General features: G+C 34.5%; 1 protein-coding gene across 1 annotated transcript in view; it reads left to right on the plus strand.

Annotated features, from left to right (window-relative positions):
• LOC126889955 (probable ATP-dependent RNA helicase DDX52) overlaps window positions 1-15,053 on the plus strand; it is a 50,550-nt gene extending 35,497 nt beyond the window's left edge. Inside the window, exon 10 of the mRNA XM_050658726.1 lies at window positions 14,888-15,053. Coding sequence (XP_050514683.1) covers window positions 14,888-14,999 — 112 coding nt within the window. The 3' untranslated portion in view covers window positions 15,000-15,053. The remainder of the gene's footprint in view (window positions 1-14,887) is intronic.
• The last annotated feature ends 10,539 nt before the right edge of the window (window positions 15,054-25,592 follow it).

Genomic DNA, 25,592 nt, shown 5'->3' on the forward strand with positions numbered 1-25,592 from the left:
CTTCACACACTAAAGATCCTAATGGAAAAAGTTAACGAGTACAACTTACCAATCTGCTTAGCATTTATAGATTACGAAAAAGCTTTTGACAGCATAGAATTATGGGCTATTGAGGAAGCACTGGTCAATAGCAGAATCGATTCTAGATATAGGATATTAATACATAATATATACAAACATGCTGAAATGGTAGTCACGATGGATAACGACATGAAAACTAGGCCAATCAAAATCAACCGAGGAGTAAGACAGGGAGACACCATATCTCCAAAACTATTTACTGCCGCACTTGAAGACATCTTTAAATCATTAAATTGGGAAACAAAGGGACTCTCGATAAATGGAAAGTATTTAAACCACCTAAGATATGCAGATGACGTGGTACTAATAGCCGACAGCTGGAAAGAACTGAAGGTGATGATCGATGAGCTTCATAGAGAATCCTTAAAAAAAGGACTAAAAATGAACTTGAGCAAAACTAAGCTAATGTCGAACAAAGATGATCAACCAACGATAACCATCCAAGGAACAAAAGTGGAACATGTAAAAGAATATATATATCTAGGTCAGAATATCAAGGTAAACAAAGAGAATCAAACTACCGAAATAAGCAGACGAGTAAGAATGGGATGGGCTGCATTCGGAAAACTCTCATATATACTAAAAGACAAAAAGATACCACAATACCTTCGAACCAAAGTGTTCGATTCTTGTATCCTTCCCGTTCTCACTTACGGAGCTCAAACCTGGACATTCACAAAAATGAACATGGACAAGATTAGAAAAACTCAAAGAGCCATGGAACGACAGATGCTTGGTATCTCACTAATAGATCGGCAAACAAACGAAGCAATCCGAAACAAAACAAAAGTAAGGGATGCCGTGGAACAAGCGGCTAAATTAAAATGGAAATGGGCTGGACACAACGTCTCGAAAATGGTAGATGGAGCAAGGAAGTTGGAAACTGGCGACCGTACGAAGCGAAGAGACCAAGAGGAAGACCTCAAATGCGCTGGAGCGATGACATCAGAAGAGTCGCAGGACCAATGTGGAAACACCTCACACACAACAGAGATGAATGGCGAGAAATGGGAGAGGCCTTTATTCGACATTTCGAATAGAAAAAAGGCTATAAAAAAAAAGGCTTAATTGGTTGTTGATGTTGTTAATAATATTCTGTTGATTAAGTTCAAGTGTCTGAATTGCAGCATCATATCTTACTGCATCTTCTTGATCTAAGTTTAAGATCTCTTTTATTTCTGGTTGCTGGATAGATTGAGTCGAGTTTCTCTTGGGCTGTTTTGAGGAGATACCGCAATGTTTGGTCGAAGTTCTGTAGACTGTCGAAGTACGGTTGGCTGAGTCCATTTTCTATAGCTATGGTTGTAGTTTGATACTGAGATTCTAATGTTTCGATTTCTTGTGCTATTGGTTCTAATTGGAAATAGTGGATGAAATCGTGAGTGCCAGTTTGGATTCTGGCTTCTCCGATCTTAACAGGAAGGATCCCTGGATTGTCTCGAAGGTCCTGGATCTTTACTTCTTGGGCTGTTACTGAGATACATCTGTAAAGTATTTTTGGGGTTAGTTTTCATTGGTGGTTGATGTTTAATGTTCTTCTTGTGCACCGTCTTATCTTGGGTATCAATAGTAACAAGATTGTTATTTTTGACTATTTTAGATGAAAATCTGGGGAGCAATTTTTTTCGTTTTACTGTTTTTCGAGTGTAGATTTTCGTGCTTGGTTTATATGTTACAGATGAGTGTCGTTTTTCGTTCAATTTTTCAATATTTTTCTGTTTGCTCTCTTGCAATTTCTTATTTATTTCTTTATACATCTCTTTTGTTTTCAATCTGTGCTCCTGTGTGTAATTATTTTTAAGTGTTCTGTTAATGTCAATGTCGAATGGATCTTGGGCATCTATGTGACCAATGAGAACCTTGATGGGCTTCTGTTTGGTAGCTGAGTGGATAGAGTTGTTGTATGCCATAATGGCGTAAAGCATCTGGTCTTTTATGTTAAGTGTTTTCTTTTTTATTTTAATATTCGAAGATGCTCTATGATTGTGGAGTGAAAGCGCTCGACCATTCCATTGGATTGCGGGTTATCAGGTGTTGTGTAGTGGATTAGAATCTTGTGAGTGTCCACGAATTCTTGAACGAGTCCATTTTTAAATTCGGTTCCACTGTCCGAAATTATCATATGTGGTAGTCCATGATGTGTGATGAATAACAGGAATGCGTTTAAAATGTTGATAGCGTTTGATCCTTCTATTGGGTATGCTTGTCCGTATTTTGAAAATGCGTCGATGATGGTAAGGAATTTTTGTCCTGCTGCTTGGAATGTGTCTACGTGAACAATTTCCAGTGGTTTCGTTGGTGTTGGGGTTAACATAAACTTCGGTTTTTCGGGATTTCTGTCGTGTTTGTTTGTTTGACAAGTATTGCAGAGATTAATATATTCTTCTATGTCCTTTTTCAACGTTGGCCAATAATAGTGTTTTCTGATTTGAATTTCTGTTTCGTTAATTCCTCTATGGTTTGTTTTTCCTTGATGATAGTCTTGTACGATGGTTTTCTGTCTCTCTGTACTGTTTATATCTTCTAAGAGGTTGTTGCATTTGACAAGATCAAATGCAGAATTCTTGAATGTTTCACGAAGTATGTTGCAGACAGTCTGGTAGAGTTCATCAGTTTCGAATAGGATGGCGTATTTCTTTTTTGTGTCAACGTAATTTTTGAAGAAGTTGAAAATATCATTTTTCAGGTCGCTTTTGTCGAGTTGGACGTGCATTCTTTTCTTTGTTACGAAGCACTGTTCTGTTATGGGTTTTGCAGGATTGTAGTTTACCAATTTGAATATGATTTGATTGTTGTAACAGTTCAATGGTCTTTCGCTGATTGGAATTCCGAGTATTGGGTTTTCTTCTGTAGAATGCTGGGTACCATCTGTGTTGTTGCCTTGTTGATATAGAGAACTTATTGGCTGACTTTCAATTTTTTGATTTTGTTCCTGAAGAATTTCATCTATTACTTTCATTTCTTCTGCAGTGAGGCCGGATGTTTGTTTTTCTTTAATAATTTCTTCTAAGTCATCCATATGAATTACTTCGTCTGGATCGCATACTGAACTTGGGTGGTTGACCATGGATATGTCGTCATCTTCTTTTCTGGATAATAGGCTGATTATTTCTTCCATGTGCTCATCAACGGTGTTCATTTCTTTAGTGTGGATTTCAATACGGGATAATGCATCAGAGTTGGTGTTGAATTTTCCTTTTTTGTATATGACTTCGTAGTCGAATTCTTCGAGTTTTAACCTCCATCTAACAAGTTTTGAGTTCGGATCTTTTAGAGAAAATAGCCATTGAAGTGGTCGATGATCGGAGAGGATTTTGAACTTTCTTCCAAATAAATAAGGTCGAAAATATTTAGTAGCCCATACGATTGGAAGCATTTCCTTTTCAATAGTGGAATATTTGAGCTCTGTTTCGTTCAGTGTTCGTGATGCATATGCGATGGGTTTATCTTGTCCTACAGGACCCTGTGACAGGATAGCACCTATAGCAAAGTTGCTTGCATCTGTGGTGAGGTTGAAAGGCTGCGTAAAATCCGGGTATTGTAAAAGTGGTTCGTTGGTTAGCAGGTTCTTGCAGATTTTGATACAGTTGAGGAATTGTTCAGTGTGTTCTATCTTGGCATCTTTCTTCAAACATGAGGTGAAAGGCTTTGTTATTTTTGCGAAATCCTTGATGAACTTCCTGTAATAGCCAAGTAGTCCGAGAAATCCTCTAATCTCTTTTGTTGTCCTTGGTATGGGATAGTCTATGATGGCTTTAATTTTGCTTGGATTTGGCTTTATTCCTTCAGGAGTTACGACATGACCCAAAAATTCGACTTCCTTTTTCAGAAATTCGCATTTATCTATCTGTATCTTGAACTTTGTTTCTCGTAGTCTCTCGAAGATTTTCTTAAGGTTGACCATGTGTTCCTCGAGTGAGGTTGAGTATACGATAATGTCATCCATGTATACTAAGCAGATGTCTCCTACAAATCCTTTAAGCACGTTGTCCATTATCCTCTGGAATGTAGCTGGTGCATTCTTCAATCCAAAAGGCATTCTGAGATATTCGTAGTGGCCATTTTCAACGTTAAATGCTGTTTTCTGTATATCTTCCTCTGCCATTTCTATTTGGTGAAATCCACTGGCTAGATCAAAGGTGGAAAAATATTGACAGCGTCCCAGTTTATCGAGGATGTCCGTGATATTTGGGATTGGGTATCTATCATCTATAGTCTTCTCATTCAACTTCCTATAATCGACTACGATTCTCCATTTGATTTTTCCTGAGGCGTCTGGTTTTTTTGCCACGACCCAGATTGGCGACGACCAGGGCGACTGACTTGGTCTGATGATGCCTTGGTCCAGCATTGATGTTATCTGCTTGTTAACTTCTTCTCGATGAACATGTGGATATCGATATGATTTTGTGAAAACTGGGACTTCATCTGTTGTTCTTATATGGTGTTTTATTTGATTTGTAAATATTAAAGTCTCATCAGGATTATGGAATATGTCTGCAAATTTTCTGCATAAACGTCTGATATGCATCTCCTCTTCTGGATTTAGATGATCTGTTCTGATGAGGGGATCAATGTCTATTAGTGGTTCTGTTTCCATAGGAATGATGTCCGAAGTGTACAGATGATATTCATGAAGATCTATTGGATTGCTCTTAACAGGATCGGTGAGTGCTACTTGAATAGGTTCATCGGTGTTGTTGATCATTTCGGTCCAGGCTAGTTGATTGCAGGCTTCGCTGAGAGTTTCTCTTAAAATCGCCCCCTGTATTTCTTGTTTCGGTATAAGTATGGTGCCTTTTGTTTGTTTCACTGGAAGTCGTACTTGTGTGATTGTTCTGGGTTCTAATTGAATTGTATAAAACTGTGTCTTATTGGTTTCATAATAAAAGATAGGGAGAACTGAATGTGCCGTAGTTAGTGTGGATGCTGGGAAATTAAGATGTGCTTCATCAAATGTTTTATGAAATTTGAAAAGGTAAAATTTTAGGTTAATATTAGAATTAAATTCAGGGAAGATGGGAATTTCGGCACAATATTCTTGTGAATGGTTTTGAAATATTGAACTGACTACAAACGGTTCGTGCTTGATGAAATTTTTATAAAGTTTGGAAGCAATTTCGGGGTTAAGAAATGATTTGGTTGCCCCTGTATCAAGAAGAAGTTTGAGTGGGGGATTTTGGATTTTGATATACGGAAGTTCTTTTTTGTCTGAATAAGAATTGAGTTCGACTACGTTTCTTCGTTTTCCTCTTGGGGTTTTGGAAAATTTACATCTTCTTCCTCCTCATATTGGGTATTCTGGTAGTCTTCTACGTGGTAGTCATCCGAATATGTGTCCTGATTTGGGTAGTAATATGCCTGTTCTCCATAGTAGGCATTGGTGTCGTTTTCGTCTTGCTGTTCAATATTAAACAGCTCTTCTACGATGATATTTAGAGCGTATTGTTGCTGTGGCTGTGGTCTAAAATTTCTGAAGCTTTGTCCTCTGTTAAATCCTGTTTGGCGTGTGCTTACAGACATCGGTGTTGGCTTGTATTGTTGCGGTGGTTTGCTTGCCCATGGGTTAGGTCTTGGAGGTTGTGTATTTGTTATGGTTTGTTGTTTCTGTGGTTGGAATCGAGCGGGTTGTATTGGCCATCTTGGATTAGATGTGGACTGTTGTGGTCGTGACGGTCCTGGATTATTTCCAAAAAATGGTTGATGTAACTGGGGCCTGGGCATGGGTTGTTGCCATTGTGGTGCTGTTACGAACTGCGGCTGTCTCTGGGGTTGTATGTGAGTAGTTTTATTTGGCAATGAGAAATTGGTTCTTTGTAAGTATCTGATATTGTTCTCTTCTTGGATAAATCGGAGAGCGACAGCGAGGCTTGTAGGCCTCATTGATCTTATGGTTGATCCTATTGGTTCCCTTAATCCTGCTAGGAACGTAGTTAGGGCTTGTTGTTGGAAGAATGTCTTTTTGCTTGCTTTTACAGCTTCATTATCGTTATGGAGTTCGATATGATTTGAAATTGTGTTTAAAAGTGTCATTACTTTTTCATGAAATTGTTGGGGAGACTCATTGGGCCCTTGCTTCAAGTTTACCATATCTCGTGTGAGCGAATTTTCATTGCGTTGGTCGGCAAAATTTTGTATTAGCGTGCTCCTTATTGTGTTCCAGTCTTTACACCCATATACAGAAATGACTTCTCGAGCACGTCCTTTAATTTTATTCATTACGCCTCGAGTCAACATGTGATTTTGAAAGCTTTCGGGATTAGCACGATCCCAGAAATGATCAAGAACCATTGTAGTAACTTCAATGAAGTTATGCAGTTCGTTAGGGTTCCCATCGTAATCAGGTACGACAGATAGATGTTTATTGACATCAAAAACAAGAGCGGGAGCGGGTGCCACGGCCATAATATCTAATTGACTAGCGGGAGCAGGAGTAATAATTATAGACGGTATATCTAAGCTTATTGGAGTATTATTTGAAGAATTATCGTTAGCTTTTAAACTAAATTGAGCAACTGAGTTATTTTGCGAAATAGAAGCAGCACCAGGTTCGACAATCGATTCACTGATAGTTGCAAGAGAATTACTAATTTTAAGCGATGAAATTTGTGAAGCAATTAAATTAGGATTAGAAAAAATATTAAATTTGCTTACAGATAGAAGATTATGCTTTGGTGCATTTCTTCTCGAAGGAACTGGCTTCTTTTCTGCTTTCTTCTTATCGTCTTTCGGCATATAAATGGATTTTTACACTTTGACACTGGTCTTCCTTAGACTTCTGGGGTTGAACGGCTGTGGTTTTCCCTGGAAGTTGGTTCGTAGCGGGTAAACGTTTAAAAACGACGAGGATCACTAAATGACTCTCCCACTTATCTTACTGCACTGTGCCACTTAAAGGTTTAAACTCACTAAGGTACTTTTTAAAAAGATCCTTTATTAACTTTCACAAATATACTTCACTTTTAATTGATCGAAAATAACTGAAATTAATTACAATGATATTACTTTTATATAAAATCAAAATGCTGAATATAAAAGGTAAAACTGCTGATTGCGATCGCTGACCTCTGGGGTTATTGCACCATAATTCACGCTAAGTTGTTGCATACGACAAGCCAAGCTGTTGAGAACGGCGACGAATCGAGTCTTCTTTATTGTTGCGTACACCACCCGCTACCGCCGCTATATTTTCTTCAGTACGTGCTGAATGTGGTCTATTAGGTCACGTGTTATCCAGTAATGAAAACTGGGATTCAAACTTACTGATGGTATAGCGAATTGTGCGGTCAGTAGGCCAATTATACTGACCATAAGTTGCTCTAAGCACACGAAACACATTGCTTATAGAACGTCTATTTTCGTAATGCAGCTAAATAATTTTAAGACGCTGTTCCAGGCTAAGTCTTTCCAGGATCAAATGTCAAACAATACTGCATAAAAACGCAACGTCAGATGATACCATTCATGTACGGTCTCCCATCAATTACACACCAAAAAGTACCTCTAAATGAATCACCCTTTACAAAACATTCAAATTTAAACAAATTTTGCTTTTCTACTGTAAAAAAATTCTTCTAGGTCTAGGAGTAATAATTTAATTTTATCTGACTCATTCATATTGCCAATTCAGACATATAGTATACATTTTAAAGTAGATGACTTTAAAATGATATTGTCAATATTTTTGAGGTGTGTTCCTGGGACGACTTTATTGGAAGTTAGTTCATTCTATTACATGAAATCAAAAAATCATAGCATGTGATTTGTCTTTAAAAAAACACCCCATGCACCAATGACAGTAAAGTTCTACTGTTAGTGATCCCATAGTAAATCATAAGGAAAAACCTTATGAATACGATCCCAACATGTTAAGTGTTTGGTCTTACATTTAGCTTACCCCTAATATTAACACCAAGCTGTAATTTTGTGTGTTATTTTTAAAATATAAATTATGTATCCTCGATATGTTATTGACTTACTAATAGTATTGACCTAATCTTCTAAAATCGAAAAAAAAAAGAATATGTGTGTACTTTGTACGCACGTAAGAAGTTATACTTCTATTAGGTATATGATTTCAACAAAATAAATATACTTTAAACAGTTTGTTTTAATTTTTTTAAACACCAAACTAATTCTGTGCTTACCGCTTTCAAAAAAATAAAAAAAAAAGTATAGGATTGCTCCGGATTCGAACTCAAGACCTTTCGATTTCTGGCCGAATGCTATACCAAATACGCTACGAGGACTGTGTCTGTATCGGTTCGGACGTACCTAATGACAATTCACGTTAACAAACAGACAAGGTGAAGTATAATAAATATAATACAATAAAATGTTTTAATAATACTCATCTTACTCCTGAGGAAGACAAATCCAAAGACACAAAAATTATAATAAATATATTTACTAAAAACACTAATATATATTCTTTTCACACCTTTTCTTGCACCGATATATTTATAAACTTCGTCTAATTTACTAACCGTTGCACGTCATCCGCGTCATAGCCTGTGCCGTCGCATGATACCAACACGAAATATTTGGCGGTAGGTGTGTTCTTTTTTAGAATCATTTTGCCGAGTACACTGGAATTACAGCCACTAGACATATTTTATTATATACGCGTAGAAATAATATTTGAAGATTTCTATTAATGTTAACCTAAAGAAATACACAATAATATGTTTCATTTAATTTATATACTTACTTACTTAGTCCTAAGCCTTTCTACCTTTAGGTGTAAGGCTGGTGGAGTTGAGTTTGGCATTGTAGTCTCCATGCTTTCCGATCTTGCGTTAGGTTTCCCTTTTGTTTTTCCCCTGCACTCTCGTTTCGAACACTCGTTTTGTAAGCCTCTCGTTCGACATTCTACACATGTGCCCGAACCATCTAAATTGTCCCTCCACTATTTTTTCATTAATTGGTTCCAGTTTTAGGTTTTGTCTAATTGTTTCGTTTCGTATTTTGTCTGTCCTCTTTCTGTTTGCTATTTTCCTCAGGAACCTCATTTCCATAGCATTGACTCTGGATTTTTGTCTCCCCGTCAATGTCCATGTCTCGCTGCTATACATGATTGTTGGTCTAACTACTGATTTAACGACTGCTGTTTTTACTTTCTCCGGTATCTCTTTTTTCCCCAAAAATGTTGTTTTCATAGCGTTAAATAAGCTTCCTGTTCGTCCCATTTTCTCGTTTATTTCCATGTCTTGTTTACCATTTGCTTCGATTATTACTCCTAGGTATTTAAAATATTCCACTTGCTCTAGTTGTTTCCCGTCTAATTCTATTGCGTGTGTCTTCCTCGTATTTGAAATTATCATTGTTTTTGTTTTCTCTGTATTAATTTTCATATTTATGTTTGATAGTTCCTCTTCTAGGATTTCAAGATTGTTCTGTAGGTCTTCTCTCTTTTCTGCTATCAATACCATGTCGTCTGCGAATAGTAGCTCCGATAGTTGAGTCCGTTTCATTTGCCAGTATCCTAATGTTAGTTTTCTCATTCTTCTCTTGGCTTTCTTTATCGCTTCATCCAGTACCACTGAGAATAGCAGTGGACTCAGCACGCATCCCTGTTTGACGCCTTGACTTGTAGTAAATTCTCTGGATTCCTCGTTATTGGTTCTTATTGTATTTGTATTATTTTTTTACATATCCTTTATTACTTCTATTATGTGTCTGTCGACTCCCCTTTCTTTTAGTGTCTTCCATACGTCCTTTCTCCGGATTCTGTCAAACGCCTCTTCCAGGTCAATGAAGCACATATGTATCTCTCTATTCTTCTTGATTACCTTCTCACTTACTTGTCTTAATGTGAATATTAGGTCTTGCGTGCTTCTGTCCTTCCTGAATCCACACTGTGTGTCTTCCATAGTTGTTTCTATTTGGGTTTTTATTCTTGTCTCTATTATTCGTGCGAATACCTTCCCAGGGATACTTGATATGGTGATACCTCGGTAATTATTACAGTTTCTCTTGTCTCCTTTTTTGTGTATTGGTAGTATAATGTCTCTCTTCCAGTCCTTTGGTAATTCTGCTCTATTTATGATATCATTCATTAGTTCTTTCATGCTATCCATTCCCTCTGTCCCCATGAATTTTATCATTTCCGGGGTGATATGATCCTTGCCTGGTGCTTTGCCCAATTTTACTCTTTCTATTGCTTTCTCTAATTCCTCTCTTGTTATGGATTCCACTTGTTGTTCTTCATTCCTTTCTTGTATCTCCCCTATGTTGTCCGTGTCTGCATGAGTTAGCTCTTTGAAATGTTCTCTCCATCTTTCCATTATTTGTTTTTCTTCTGCTAGTACGTTTCCATTCTTGTCTTTTATATTCGGCATCGTGTGCTCTTTCTTTTGTCCGAGTTGTTTTAATGCGCCGTAGAAGAGTTTTTGGTTTTCCCTATAATTTTTTGTCATTTTTTGTCCAAATCTCTCCCATGACCTTTCCTTTCCTGCTTTCACCGCTATTTTAACCTCTTTCCTTTTTTCTTTATATGCCTCGTAATCTTCCGGGTGTTTTGTACTTAGGTATCTCTTCCATTTTTCTTTTTTGTTCTTTATTTTCTCTCGTATTTCTTCCGTCCACCATTCCGTTCTCCTCATGTTAGTATTTGCTATTTTTGCTTTCCCACAAGTTTCCTCAGCTGCTTTGATTATGCTGGTTTTTAGATATTCCCATTTTTCTTCTATATTTGTATTTTTTGCCCTACCTTTCAGAGTATTATCTAATTTTTCTTGGAATTTCTTCTTATATCTTTCCTCTTTTAATTTGTAACTTTTTATTTTTTCGTTTACTACCTTTCTTCTCTTTTCTTCTTTTTCTTCTGTTGTTCTAATTCTCATTATTACTAGATGGTGGTTACTGCCAATCTCTGAGCCTCTTTTCACTTTCGTATCTTGTACTCTTTTCCATTTGTTGCTGCTTACCAAAAAGTAATCTATGATTGATTTTTCGTTTCTGCTGTCTTGTACTCTCGTGTATTTGTGTACTTCTTTATGTTTAAACTTTGTATTTGTTATAACTAGTTTGTTCTCCATACATATTTCTATTATTCTTTCACCATTTCTGTTTAGTATTTCTTCTCCTTCTTTTCCATGCACTCCTCTATTCCGCTGTTGTTGTTTCCGACTCTACCGTTTAGATCTCCCATTACAATTATGTTTTCTTCCACATTATCAATTTGCATTTGGAGCTCCTCGAAAAATTTATCTTTCTCTTCCTTTCTTGCATCTTCATTTACTCCGTAGGCTGTTACTATTGTCCATATTTCTTCGTCCATCAGTTTCGTTTTCACCGATAATATTCTCTGGTTAACATATGTTTCTTCTATAACGTGTTGTAGTCTATTCGGTGCAATTATTATCCCGACTCCTTCTTTTGCTCTCTCTTTTGTATCCGCTCCTACCCAAAGTAACCAATATCCTTTGTGTATTTTCTTAAGACCTTTTCCTTTCATCTTCGTTTCCGTTATTCCTAGTATTTCTATTTTTTGTTTTATCATTTCTTCTACCAGTTCTTCCTCTTTTCCGTTGATGCTTCTCACATTCCATGTTCCCATTTTTATCTCTCCTTTTTTCTTAATTTGTATAAATGGATTATAAAGCGTTTTTATGAAGCACATTTGTTCGGAACACACTGTAACTGTAATCGAACGAAGGTGACCTTTTAGAATAAATTGGTAACATTTATTTGACAGTTGCGGTGATGACACTTCATATTTGTGTATATTCTTTACTATAAGTATCTGTTCTATTATATTTCCTGTTTTTATTATTTACTTTACTATAAAAAGATCCTCTACATAATATAAAAATATAAATTTCACCTAATTTTATCACGACTTGGAATAATTGAGGTATCTGACAACTTTTTTAGTTGTTATTGTAGACATATACAAAAAACCTATCGGCTTCTCCCAAGAGTTCGGAGCCGTTTTTTAATAATTATTAACAATGCAGTGCAAAAACGCTTGCACTGCAAATCTTAAAAGATTATAACTTAATTCTTGTTCTCTATTTCTTAAGTTTTTATTTATTTACATTGAATATTAATTTGTTTTGTTGTATAATCCACGTTTACAATAATCATGTGATCTATTTGATTTAAAATGGATTCAGGATTTTTTTATACTTTGGCCACTATGTCAAGTTAGATCTCTGGCGTAGATAATGACGTGCAACGGTAAGCAAATTAGACGGACTTGTACATAACTTAAACGATTTAGCAACTAAACGCCATACTGTCTGTGTGCGCATGCGCGCAGTATTATGAAATGTTACTCTCAATCGCGCCTAAAGAAGTATAACTTCAAAAAAATCTAAAATCTTTTAATTTGTAGTAATATGTATACAGAGTCGGTATTTTCTTATCGATGGTATGGGCCTTTAATAAGAGCAACAAAGAGACATGCATTTATTATACATTTAAAACGGGTTAGAAGATATTGGGCGGCCGAAGTAGGAAGAGTCACCAAAAAATTTCGCGTTGTAGGTATGGCTTTGTCAGACAGCGTTGCCGAATTTGGAAATTATCAAAAGAAAATATTAAAGTAGAAAAAATAATATAGTTAACTTTTTGTAAACAGATATAATAAACAAATTATTTAAAAATATCAAAATATTGTTTTCACCCATTTTAAAAAAATGTGAAAACGTTGAATTATAATTCAACGTTTATTTTTTTACTTATATTTTTCTTTTAAATAATTTGTTTAGTAGATGTACTTATTTGTTCACAAAAAATAATATAGGTACAGTAATGAGTGCGCTATTAAGAACCGGCAAAATAACGCAAAAGATGGAAAGCATAATACGTTGTAAAATAAAAAGAGATGAAACTAATAGAGATGTAAAATTATCGATAGGAACCTATAAATTTACATAACATTACATAGTTTCGCACCTTTAGACATATCTGAGGAGTATAACAAATCTAACCGTGACAGGAGAATTTTATAAAATTCTAAATGTTTTCTGTCACAGACGTCTAAAGGAGGGAAACTATGTAGCTACCTGATGTAATGTAAACTTATAGGTTCCTATCGATAATTTTACACATCTACTAGTTTCATCTCTTTTTATTTCACAACGTATTAAGTTTTCCATCTTTTGCGTTATTTTGCCGGTTATTAGCGCGCTCATTACTGTATTATTTTTTTTCAGCTTTGATGGATAATTACGCATGTCTGTCTCTCTCAGAGACTTTGTAAACACAACTTTTCCGTCATTAGATAAGACAGGACAAATGAGCTGTCGAATGAAAGTTCATTACCCAACGATCTTATTAAGGTGAGAAATTTTACCTTGCACTTCCAGTTTTAGAGTTGAAACTTGAAGTACTATTTTAAAGTCGCCCAATAAATACTATAAACGACTTATTATTGGACGCGCTTTAGCAAGACGAAAACCATTATATTTTTCCGGCTTTGTGCAAGTCTGTCCGTCCGTCTGTCTATCGAATATAACTCCTACGTTATTAAAACACTCAACTCCGGTAGCAAGATAATATAGCAGGAGACCTGAAAGCTACGGGCGTGGAGAACTGGACAGAGATTGTCTAAGACAGAGAAGAGTGAAGGCATGCTGTCGAGTGGGCTAAAACCCACGAAGGGTTGTAACGCCACGTAGTACGTAGTAAGTATGAGGTGTCGAATTAAGGATGGTATTAAAGCTGAGTAATTGGACTTCACACTTCCGGTTACAGAGTTAAAACTGGAAGTAGTGTTTTAAAGCCGCCGAAATAGTACAAGCGACATATTATTCGATGCGCTTTAGCAATACGAAGACAAGGTATCAAATTAGATCTTATAACCCAAAGATGGTATCAGTTGCAACCGGAAGTACTGTTTTAAAATCACCGAAATAGTACAATACATTTGTTTTCGTCTTGCTAAAGCGTGTTAAATAATACATTGCTTGTATTAATTCGGCGTCATTAAAACCGTACTCCCGGTTGTAACTCTATAAACGGAAGTCCGAGGTCAAATTTCTTACTTCTAATGCCATCTTTGGGTTATAAGCTCTGATTCGACACATCATTTGTCATTCCATTTTTTTGTCTTGATTAATACCGGAAGCATCTTGCTACGGCGCGTCGAATAATATGTCGCTTGTATTATTTCGGTGACTTTAAAATAGTACTTGTGCGATCAAGTTTCTCACTTTAATAACATACTTGGGTTAAGAGCTTTCACTCTTACACCTCATTTGTCCTTCTGTCTGATCTTATGACGGAAAAGTTGTGTTTACAAAGTCTCTGGGACAGAAAAACTTGCATAATTAAAGTAGAAAACATATTATATTAATTTTTGTTAACAAATAGTGTAGGTACTAACCAAATTATTTAAAAGAAAAAACTAATAAAAAAATAAACGTTGAAATATAATTCAACGTTTTCACATTTTTTAAAATTGGCGAAAACAATATTTTTTTACTTAAGTTTTTTTCTTTTAAATAATTTGTTTATTATATCTGTTTACAAAAAGTTAAATACATTATTTTTTCTATTTTAATATTTTCTTTTGATAATTTCCAACTTTGGCAACACTGTCTGACAAAGCCATTACCTACGCCCCGAAATTTTTTGGTGACCCTTCCCAGTTCCGCCACGTTCGACCGTCCCACATCTTCTAACCCGTTTTAAATGTATAATAAATACATGTCTCTTTGTTGCTCTTATTAAATGCGTATACCATCGATAAGAAAATACCGACTCTGTATAAGTAACATTTCGATTTGTTTCAAAATCCATTGTTTTTTGTTCTTATATTTAAACGTATATGTACCTACCTATACTTGATTTCTAGGAAGAAAATTAGAGAAATAAACAGTAAATTAAAAGAAAAATTACAGTTACGAAAGAAGAAGAAACCGAAGAAGAAGCAAAAAGCCAATAACAATAAGGATAATGTCAGTTAAAAATGATTTTTTTTATTTTTATTATAAAAAAATAAATTGAGTTCAAATATTCAATGTCTGAATTTCTTTCCTCATCCTTATGTCTTTTTTTTTACATAGTATTTACATGGTAACAGCATAATTTACAGAGGAAAATATGGGGCTTCTGATCAATGAAAATAAAAAGAAATATATGTATATGAGCCGCAATAACTAAAGCAGAGACATAATCGGCCAGAACATCACCATCGATGACTTTAATTTTTTGCACGTTAGGGAATTTAAGTATATCTTGGAACAACGATAACTGAAGACAATAACAGATCAAAAGAAATAAACAATAGGATACAAGTCGGCAACAGATGTCTTTATGCCCTTCAAAACCTTGTAAAATTGAAACAACTAACAAGGCGTACAAAGATACAAGTATAAAACAATCATACGACCCGTTGTGATGTATGGAAGCGAAACATGGACGGTAACAAAGGAAAACGAAGAGAGACTATGTATTTGGGAAAGAAAAATCCTAAGGAAAATCTTTGGGCCTGTGCTTGATGAAGCAGCAGGGCAATATAGGATAAGAACTAACAAAGAGCTCGAAGAGCTTTACTCAGACTCCAACATAATAAAAGAAATAAAGTTCAGAAGACTCCAATCGGCAGGGCGCCTCAGAAGGATGTTGCTCAAGACAGAGAAGGCATGTTGTTGAGTCGGCCAAAACCCACGAAGGGTTGTAACACCACGGAGTAAGCAGGAGCGGCTCGTGATAGTATAAGGTGGTGAGGCACACTACATTACACCTGAGGAATTTTATTATTATGGTTAGCTTCTCTTTAATGGCCAGAAGGTAGATTTTGTGACGTCATAACGCTAGGACGAATCTAGGACCAATAATCCCGGACAAATTATCCCTGGACAAGAAATACCCAGACAAATAATCCCCGGACAAAAAATCCCCACAAAAATATCCCCACAAAGAATTCCGGCCAAAAAATCCTCAAGAAATATTTGCTGTCGATTAGTTCTCTAAAACTTTTCCAGTGAATGCTATCGACTCAAATGCTTTCAGCCTCAGTGCAGAGAGTTATTTTGAATTCCAATTCCATATTGAAAACTTCAAATTCTACATAACAAAAGAGTGTGCGTTTTTTCAAAAATCGTGGAAGATATGGGGAATGAGCTAAGGCTGTGGGAATCATGTTGCAATATTATTCGCTTAAATCTTTTGCTCACTCTGATTTGAATAAGTATGTTCAAAAAAATGTTCCAAAAAAAACACAACCACATCATACAACATTTTTGAAACACTTAAAAACTACTTTCTTTATGTAAATGTAACAAATAAATAAAGAAAAATAATTTATTATGTAGTTATATATTTTACAAAAAAAAACACAAACACAAAATACAACATTTTTGAAACACTTAAAATAGTATATTGTACAACAAGAGAGAAAAAAGACATATTTCTCACGAGCGCAGAAGTTTGTTGCCGCAAATCAAGCGAGGGAGAAATATGTCGTTTTCTCACGTGTTGTACACTGTACTTTTTCTATGGATGCGTTTTTGTCAATGAGTTTAAACTTCAAAATTAAATAATCTAGGTGCTTTTATGTAGAATATATGCCAAAATTGAAATAAAATACATATACACATATGTAAGTATTTAATATTCTTAATATTTATATACTTTTATTTATTTAAAATTATAGTTACCAGTTATATTTGAACAATTTTGAAAGGTAATTCCTGGTAAATTTTGATTTGACACATTTTATTTGACAAACATATTTGTGTTTGTATTGTGCATGTTACCATGGAATCCGCGATTCTACGTATGAAACCCGTGAGAAAAAATATTCCTCACTGCAATCGCCGACTTATCTCACAGTCTGAGAAATTGTTCGGTTTGAATGTATGTAAGTAGTGAGAGAAGTTGCACATTGTATAGCATCCATAGAAAAACTACTTTTGTATGTAAACGTTCGATGTGGAAACGTTAATAAAATAATTTTTTAAGTTAAATTGTATAATCTTATTTCTCATTTAGAATAATAAATTACATAAATGCCACAAAGAAATAGCTTTAGAACAATATTTTAGGTTTAGGTGATGATGAATAATGATTTAAAATGAACACTGTTTTAAATGCATATCCATAAACTTCTAAAATATAATAATCCATTCGTATATACCGCGTGTACATAGAAAGCTATGATCTGTAATAGACTTGTGTTTGAACTATTTTTAGTCATTTCAGTTCGGCTATTCCCATTCCGTTCCGCGGAGCCTGAGGCCGTTCGGCTATTCCTATTCCGTTGCGCGGAGCCCGAGGCAAGCCTCAAAGGTAGGATGAATTTTGTTCCTAGAATCGGTGGCACATTTTTCAAATTTTGCCGGTTTTACTGTTGGCGTTGTCCCATACTGTTGCAGATGGTATGAGGCATGCTTCAACGGTAATGATTTGAGAAAGTTGGAATGGCACGTGGAAGACGGGTATATAAGAAGATAAAGAGTCAGGTCCGTACCGATTTTAATTTTTTTCATAAAAATAAAGGTATTTAGGAAATTTCAAAAAGCTAAATTATATTTAAATAACTGATTATAAAACAACTGAATAACGTAAATAGTCGATTGATATACCGGTGAGGCACTGCCTCACCTGCCTCATAGGACAAGCCGCCACTGGGAGTAAGTATGTAAGTAACAGCATAATTTAACGCGTTTCCTACAGTTTAACCAGAGAACTAAGAAACTCATTAATATTCAATTCAGCGGGATGCTATTGTCCAAGGTGTGAAATTATATACACAAGGGATCAATTCATAAAGCAGATAGAACCATTTTTATGGAATTTCACACCTTGAACAATAGCACACCGCTCAGCTGAATATTAATGACTGTCTCAGTTCTCTTGTTAAACTATACCTTATTGTTAAAGTTTAATTGTTACCAGCAGCCAAACACTTTTTAATTGCCCCCACAGAGCGGTATTGCGAATATTGCGATCACGATTGATTTCATTACTGTTCAAGGCACTGGCGAAGCGTCCATGTAACCACTGTTATCATTGGTAATAGTTAAAAATCTTGCAAATAAATATTTTATGACGAGGAATAGTTCCATTTACCTATATTTTTACCAATAGAAATATATTATTATATTATGTGTCAATAGTACCTAATTCAGTAAATAGCCAACTGCTCGTAGACACACGAAAATATTGGCGAGTTTATGTGACTCAGTTGCACTTTATTATACTCTGTTACCAGTTTATATACAGTGTATATCAGTAGCCCTATTACCAGATTTAAATTTGGTTACAGTACTTATAAAAAGTGTGCGTGCAGTTAACCATGGATGAGTGTCGCTGCGTAATCGATCAACTACTTGAAAAGTAATTTTCCTTGTATAATTTTGAAGAAAAAAATGAGATTATTAAAAATGAAAGACCTATTTTAAACAATTTAAAAAAGGAATAAAAAAAGTAGTTCGATATTTTAAATTTAGTTGGTACAGTCAAAAATCCTTGGTCATGTGGTTGCAAGAAAAATAGACTGTATTGTTGGCCATGTCTTCTGCTTTCTACAGAAAAAATGGGTGGACCAGGTTCACGATTTAAATAGTTTTAGAGTTTTAAAAATGAGCCATGAAATTTCTCCGTTACCTACATGTAAGATGTATACCCAATTTGATTCAGTTTGGCAAAACAAGAATCGAAAGTTCTCTTAACCAAGCTTTTAAAGCAAACATTTCTAAACATAATGAGTTTATTAAAAAAAATAGATATGTTAGGTATATTCTTAGCACACTTATATAGATACCGTATGTTTTTGGCCAAACAAGAATTAGCGATTCGTGGTCATTTTGAGGGCGACGACTCTGACAATCGAGACAATCACAGGGAATTGTTAAATTAATTGCCAAAGAAGATAAAAAATTTTGCTAACATCTAAAAACATCAACTGTTTTTTCGAGAGTTTCAAGTGATATAGAAAATGATGTTATTGAAGCTATATATGTACAATTAATACATATGTACATTTAGCCATATCTTTAAATAAGATTTTTTGCATCTGGTTTTGGCAACACTTTACAAAAAGTCACGCGTCGCCACTGGTTCAAGGTAAAACATAACTATAATATAGTTTTTAGAAAATGATAATGCTCAAAACATAAAAATACCTAAGAAAAAATTACTGATTTACAATGATGAACAAATCGTGATTTTTCTTAAAACTTTGATCTGCTTTTTCTTTGCATTGGAAAATTGGTTATTTTCGATAATTTCCATTTTAAATACATTGACGTAATTTTCCTTGTGACTTGTCTCTCCAATGTAAATGGCGGATTCTGCTGCACCAATCTGTTCCTTTTAGGTAATATATTACTCCAGTTGTCAGAAACGAAAATATCACTGAACCTCTAAAAATCATACGAACAGGCTGAATTTTCTCATACCCTGAACTTCACACTAAAACCACCTAGGTGGTGAAGGTGAGGGCGTTTGAGAAACCTCGATTTACCAAGAACTGTATAGAAAAAACCCGTGTTGAGCTGCCCCCCCCTCCACTTGCAAAAATCAAAAAACAAATAGCCCTGATTTATGAGCTATTTATGAGCTTTCATATTCCGCAAACTAAAAATTTTGAGCTCGTTCCACTGAGCAGGAATTTAATACTTTAGTGGGGGCGGGGGGCTGAGTGAGTCCCCCTTCCCACTACTTAAAAATAGGAATATTGAATCGGTTTTTGCGGCAGAATTACGAGCTATTTATGAGCTCTTGAAATTATATAGTTTAGATTTTTGAGCTCATCCCCTTCACCCCCAAACAACCCTTTAATTGATTTAACTTCAGAGATAAATGCTGAGAAAACTTAAAATATATCGTATGGCGGATATAATTGCTATAGCTTATATACTCTAAGAATAAACTATTAAATCACGTGCATTTCGATTATTGAGCTACAACCCCTTCGCATGAAAACCACCCTATCTTCCCGGCTTAAGAGAAAGTTGTACTTAAAATGCATTTAATTAATTATTTGGCGGCTACATATCATTTAATAATTTATAAGCTTCCAAATTACGCGCATTTAGATCAGTAAATTGCAATTTATTTTGTATAGTGCAGTCACTGAAGGTAAAAATCAACGATTGCCTTCAATTTCGGTGAACCTTCATCGATTTTCACGAAAATTGGTCAGTGGTTAGAGGATACGTCAAGAAACAAAGGTGACATGGTACTACCTTGCGCCTTTACCCTGAGGGTGAATACCGCCCCTTCTCGAGGGTGAAAATTATTTTATAAAAAATAACTGCACAAATCAATAAAAGAACAAATTAAAAGCAAAATTTATTATATAAAGTTATTAAAATAAGACAATACTTTTTAAGTTATTAAAGATCAAAGATTTTAATTGAGGCGTTCTTTGCAAAAACCCCAGTAGTCCTTTTTTTCCGAAAATGGACTTATGCCATCTATGGATTGAAGGACTAATTACCTACGTTCCTTGCGTAAGAAACTTCCATTAAAGTTACAGTAGTCCAAAATATAAGCGACAAAAGTATAGGCGATTCCGCATAAACCCCATATGTCAAGCGCAATTCCCTTTGTTAATGACTATTGGTGTTTTTGCGGGAAACTTTATCGCTTGGCTGTCAGTAGGTTTTTGTAGGTTAAAGTTCGTTCGAATAGTTGTGTTGTGTGATTTTATAAGTAAACACCATTTTTCGTTCATTTTTTATTTTGGTTTATTACTATAAATATCGTTTTTCCTATAAAGTAATGAAAAATTCCTACAAAAACCCCATATGTCAAATGAATAAATGTCCTTCATAAATAAACAAAAGGAAAAAATAATGTTATTTATATTGTAAACTGTGTGTAATCATCAAAATAATAAATCACTAATTTGAGAATTTCCGTAAACTTAATAGGGTTCAATTAAATAACTTTTTTTTAAATATCTCCGATGTTGTAAAAAGTGGCATATGGGGTTTTTGCAAAGAACGCCTCAGTTATTCTTGAAAAAAAAAAATGCATGTTTTGAAGCGGTTTTTCGTAAATCACTGAAAAACTGTAAGTTTTTACAAAAAAGTTAATAGTAGTTTAATTCGTATAGCTTATATTATAAGAATAAACTGTTAAATCACGCGCCTTTCGATTATAGAGCTACAAACCCTTCGCAAGGAAACCATCCCATATTCCTGGCTTAAGAGAGAGTAGTACTTAAAACAATTTAAATTAATTATTTGGCGACTACATATCGTTTAATAATTTATGAGCTCACAAAATATACGCATTTCAATTATTGAATTGCCATTTTCTTTCTATAGTGCAGTCACTGAAGGTAGAAATCAACTATGACCTTCTATTTCGGTAAATCTCCATTCATTTTCACGAATTGACAATAACAACTTGCGGTTTTAGCCTGGGGTATATGTGACCCCTTCTAGGGGGTGAAAATTACTTTATTAAAAATAACCCCACAAATCGAGAGAGGGACAAATTGTAAGCAAAATTTGTTATATAATGTTATTAATAAATCAATACTTTTTGAGTTATTAAAGATCAAATATTTTAATTTTTGTGAAAGAAAATGCATGCTTTAAAGCGATTTTTCATAAATAACTCAAAAACTGTAAGGTTTTACAAAAAAGTTTTCATCACTAAAATTGAAGCTAATAAAAAATATAATAAATTGCTTACTTGAAAAACCTTTTAATGTGAATTTAAAGTAAGTTATTGGTGATTAAATGTATATTTTTTTCTGCGACTGTTCAAATCTAAGGATTCAAGCTTAAATAACGGAAAGAGATGCATTTTATAACACTTAGGTACTAAATACTTGTCAAAATACTTAGATATACCTATCAAAAATGAGCTCCAGAAAAAGTTGATAGCATCAAAATCCGCTCACCAATTTTCGTGAAAATGAATGGAGATTTACCGAAATTGAAGGTCATAGTTGATTTTTACCTTCAGTGACTGCACTATAGAAAGAAACTGACAATTCAATAATTGAGATGCGTATATTTTGCGAGCTCATAAATTATGAAACGATATGTAGTCGCCAAATAATTAATTTAAATTATTTTAAGTACAACTCTCTCTTAAGCCGGGAATATGGGATGGTTTTCTTGCGAAGGGGTAGTAATAATCGAAAGGCGCGTGATTTAAGAGTTTATTCTTAGAATATAAGCTATACGAATTAAACTACTATTAACTTTTTTGTAAAAACTTACACTTTTTCAGTGATTTACGAAAAACCGCTTCAAAACATGCATTTTTTTCACGAATAATTAAAATTTTTGATCTTTAATAACTTAAAAAGTATTGACTTATTTTAATAACTTTATATAATAAATTTTGCTTATAATTTGTTCTTTTATAGATTTGTGCAATTATTTTTTATAAAATAATTTTCAACCCCGAGAAGGGGCTGCATCCACCCTCAGGGTAAAGGCGCAAGGTGGTACCATGTTACCTTTGTTTCTTGAGGTATCCTCTAACCACTGACCAATTTTCGTGAAAATCGATGAAGGTTCACCGAAATTGAAGGTAATCGTTGATTTTTACCTTCAGTGACTGCACTATACAAAACAAATTGTAACTTACTGATCTAAATGCGCGTAATTTGGAAGCTTATAAATTATTAAATGATATGTAGTCGCCAAATAATTAATTTAATGCATTTAAGTATGTACAACTTTCTCTTAAGCTGGGAAGATAGAGTGGTTTTCTTGCGAAGGGGTTGTAGTTCAATAATCGAAATGCACGTGATTTAATAGTTTATTCTTAGAGTATATAAGCTATAGGAATTATATCCGCAATACGATATATTTTAAGTTTTCTCAACATTTTTCTCTTAAGTTAAATCAATTAAAAGGGTTGTTTGGGGGTGAAGGGGATGAGCTCAAAAATCGAAACTATATATAATTTCAAGAGCTCATAAATAGCTCGTAATTCTGCCGCAAAAACCGATTCAATATTCCTATTTTTAAGTAGTGGGGGGCTGACTCAGCCCCCCCACTAAAGTATTAAATTCCTGCTCAGTGGAACGAGCTCAAAATTTTTAGTTTGCGGAATATGAAAGCTCATAAATAGCTCATAAATCAGGGCTATTTGATTTTTAATTTTTGCAAGTGGGGGGGGGGGCAGCTCAACACGGGTATAGAAAAAAATGTTCAATCAAGAAATGTATACCTATACGTGCTGTTTCACATTATAAGAATTTAAACGGGCGAGGGTTAGAACGCACGACAACATTCCAATGGTGGCGCATGTAATCATATGGAGCCTTTCTCACTAGACGGTGGTTGGAACGTTCGGTGAAGTCGCCGTGTTTATGCCGTCCCTCGCTTACAACAACAGACGGCAGCCGTGCCGTCTTTACGCACCCAGTAGCATCGGTGACTTAATGCATCCTTTCATATGATACTGTCGTTCAGTCGCACGAAGGTAGTTTCTTTGGTTGTTTGGTACATTATTTTCATTTACACTTTGTGGCTGTTTGAAGTAGGTGCATATATTTTATATTATGGTATCTCAGATTGATAGTGAAACATTAATTGAAGCGAGACCTGTTCTTTGGGACAAAACAATAGAAATATATAAAGATAGAAACTTGACGAGAAATGCTTGGAATGGTGTATGCCGTGCACTTTACAGTGCACGAATTAATTTGAATTAATTAGTTTGACGAATTAGGTGATAAAGAAAAAAACACCTTTTATAAGTACAGCAAAATTAATTATATGTTACTGATAACAACAGTAATTAAAACTGCTAAGTAAGTATATTATAATAAACTTTATTTTACATAGTTGCAATTAACGTTGAGTATTGGGACCGTGCAAGTTCGGCAAAGCGACCCCTATTTCTACGCTCTATACTAAAATTCGCACTTTTAATTATATTGGCCAATTATATTAGTCCTGGTTACTGGATAATTGTCAAGGCCATACTCCAAAAAAAATAATAAGAAGAAAAAATAAGATTCAGGTTATGTTATGAAAACGTCAACAATTGTATGTAGTAAATAAAATTAGTTATTAAAATGCAGTACTGCAAGCAAAATAAAATTAATTAAATTTACCTTTATATAATAATTGCATATCATATCAATATTGTGGAGCAATATATAATTTTTCTACTTCATTGACAGAAGGTATGAAATATACGTCAATTTGACAATTTCAATTGACAATATGAATTATTTAAGATAGTTGCAATATTTCTCCGCGACTCGCGCAGGGTCGTTTCTCGTTTCCCCTTCCAAGTACTTGCACACCGCGAATAGAGGGTGTTTCATCAATATGTGTGAATATAAAAATATATAAATCGTATCCTTTTGTGTTAATAGGATGGACCCAATGATCGAATTCGGTTCCTCTTATTTCTCTTTCTCCGACGATAAAGTAAACACGACGCTATAATTTGATTTCGCTCCATATAAAATATACCTTTTATTCTACGAAATTATATTTAGTTTTAGAGGGTAAACAACTCGGTGAAAACTGGAGTAGGGCGGCGGTCACGGCTTGTGTGAATTTATCTAAAAACAACTTTTAAAACGAGGGGAACAACATTTAAAAATGAATGGATGACAGAGGGTCTTTTAAATTCTGTACATGAAAAACATAGATCGTAATGTTGTTCTGAAGCGGTTTTCTTGTGGAATTTTTATAATAAACTATAAATGGGAAATAAGCCACAATTGAACTAAAAAAATAATTTTATTAACGTTTCGACGCCCAAATCGGATGTCGAAACGTTAATAAAATCATTTTTTTAGTTCAATTGTGGCTTATTTCCCATTTAGAATAGTTTATAATACATAGATTGTATGAGCTAATTAGATGAACTAATCCAAGATCAAACAAATAACTAGTAGAACAACGATTATAAAAACAAATTAAGGCTTTTAGTTAAAAACGTAAGAAATAATAACTGACAAAATAGAAATTGCAAATGAATTAAATACGCATTACAGTACATTAGGACAAAAGTATTGACAAAAATTACCCATTTTATTTGTAATGATACATATCCGACATCGTAAGTAGATGAGTAAATTTACTCATCTACTATCGTATCATATACCTACCTCAGCCACAAAGTGTAAATAAAAATAATATACCAAACAACACAGCAAAATATCTTCGTGCGACTCAATTCTTATTGTGTGAAAAGGATAGAGGATAGGTGCGTCAAAACTATCGCACGGGAAAACCCTCGTACGTTCAAAATTCTTATAATGTGAAACAGCACTAAATATTACATAATTCGAAATTTTTCTTGCGAAATAACTTTTTTTTTAATAAAATTTGTATCAACTCAACGGTAAAAATTCGATATCTTGTGATCCGAGTGTCCTATCGACAAAAGTCTGAATGCGGTGAAGAGAGCAGCTTTCGTAGGCAATTCTTGCATTATGCCGCAAATTAAGTCAGTTTCTATAAATCTGTTTAATCAATAAACGGTGCGTCATTATTGCCATTTTTACAATTCTCATGAGATCAATAAAATTTATCACTTCCATTAATACTAGTCGCTGCGGAATTTCCATTGTTAGGAGCCCAATAACCACGTTGTTATATACTTTGTCT

This window comes from Diabrotica virgifera, chromosome 8, assembly GCF_917563875.1.
Source record: "Diabrotica virgifera virgifera chromosome 8, PGI_DIABVI_V3a".
Taxonomy (NCBI): Eukaryota; Metazoa; Arthropoda; class Insecta; order Coleoptera; family Chrysomelidae; genus Diabrotica; species Diabrotica virgifera.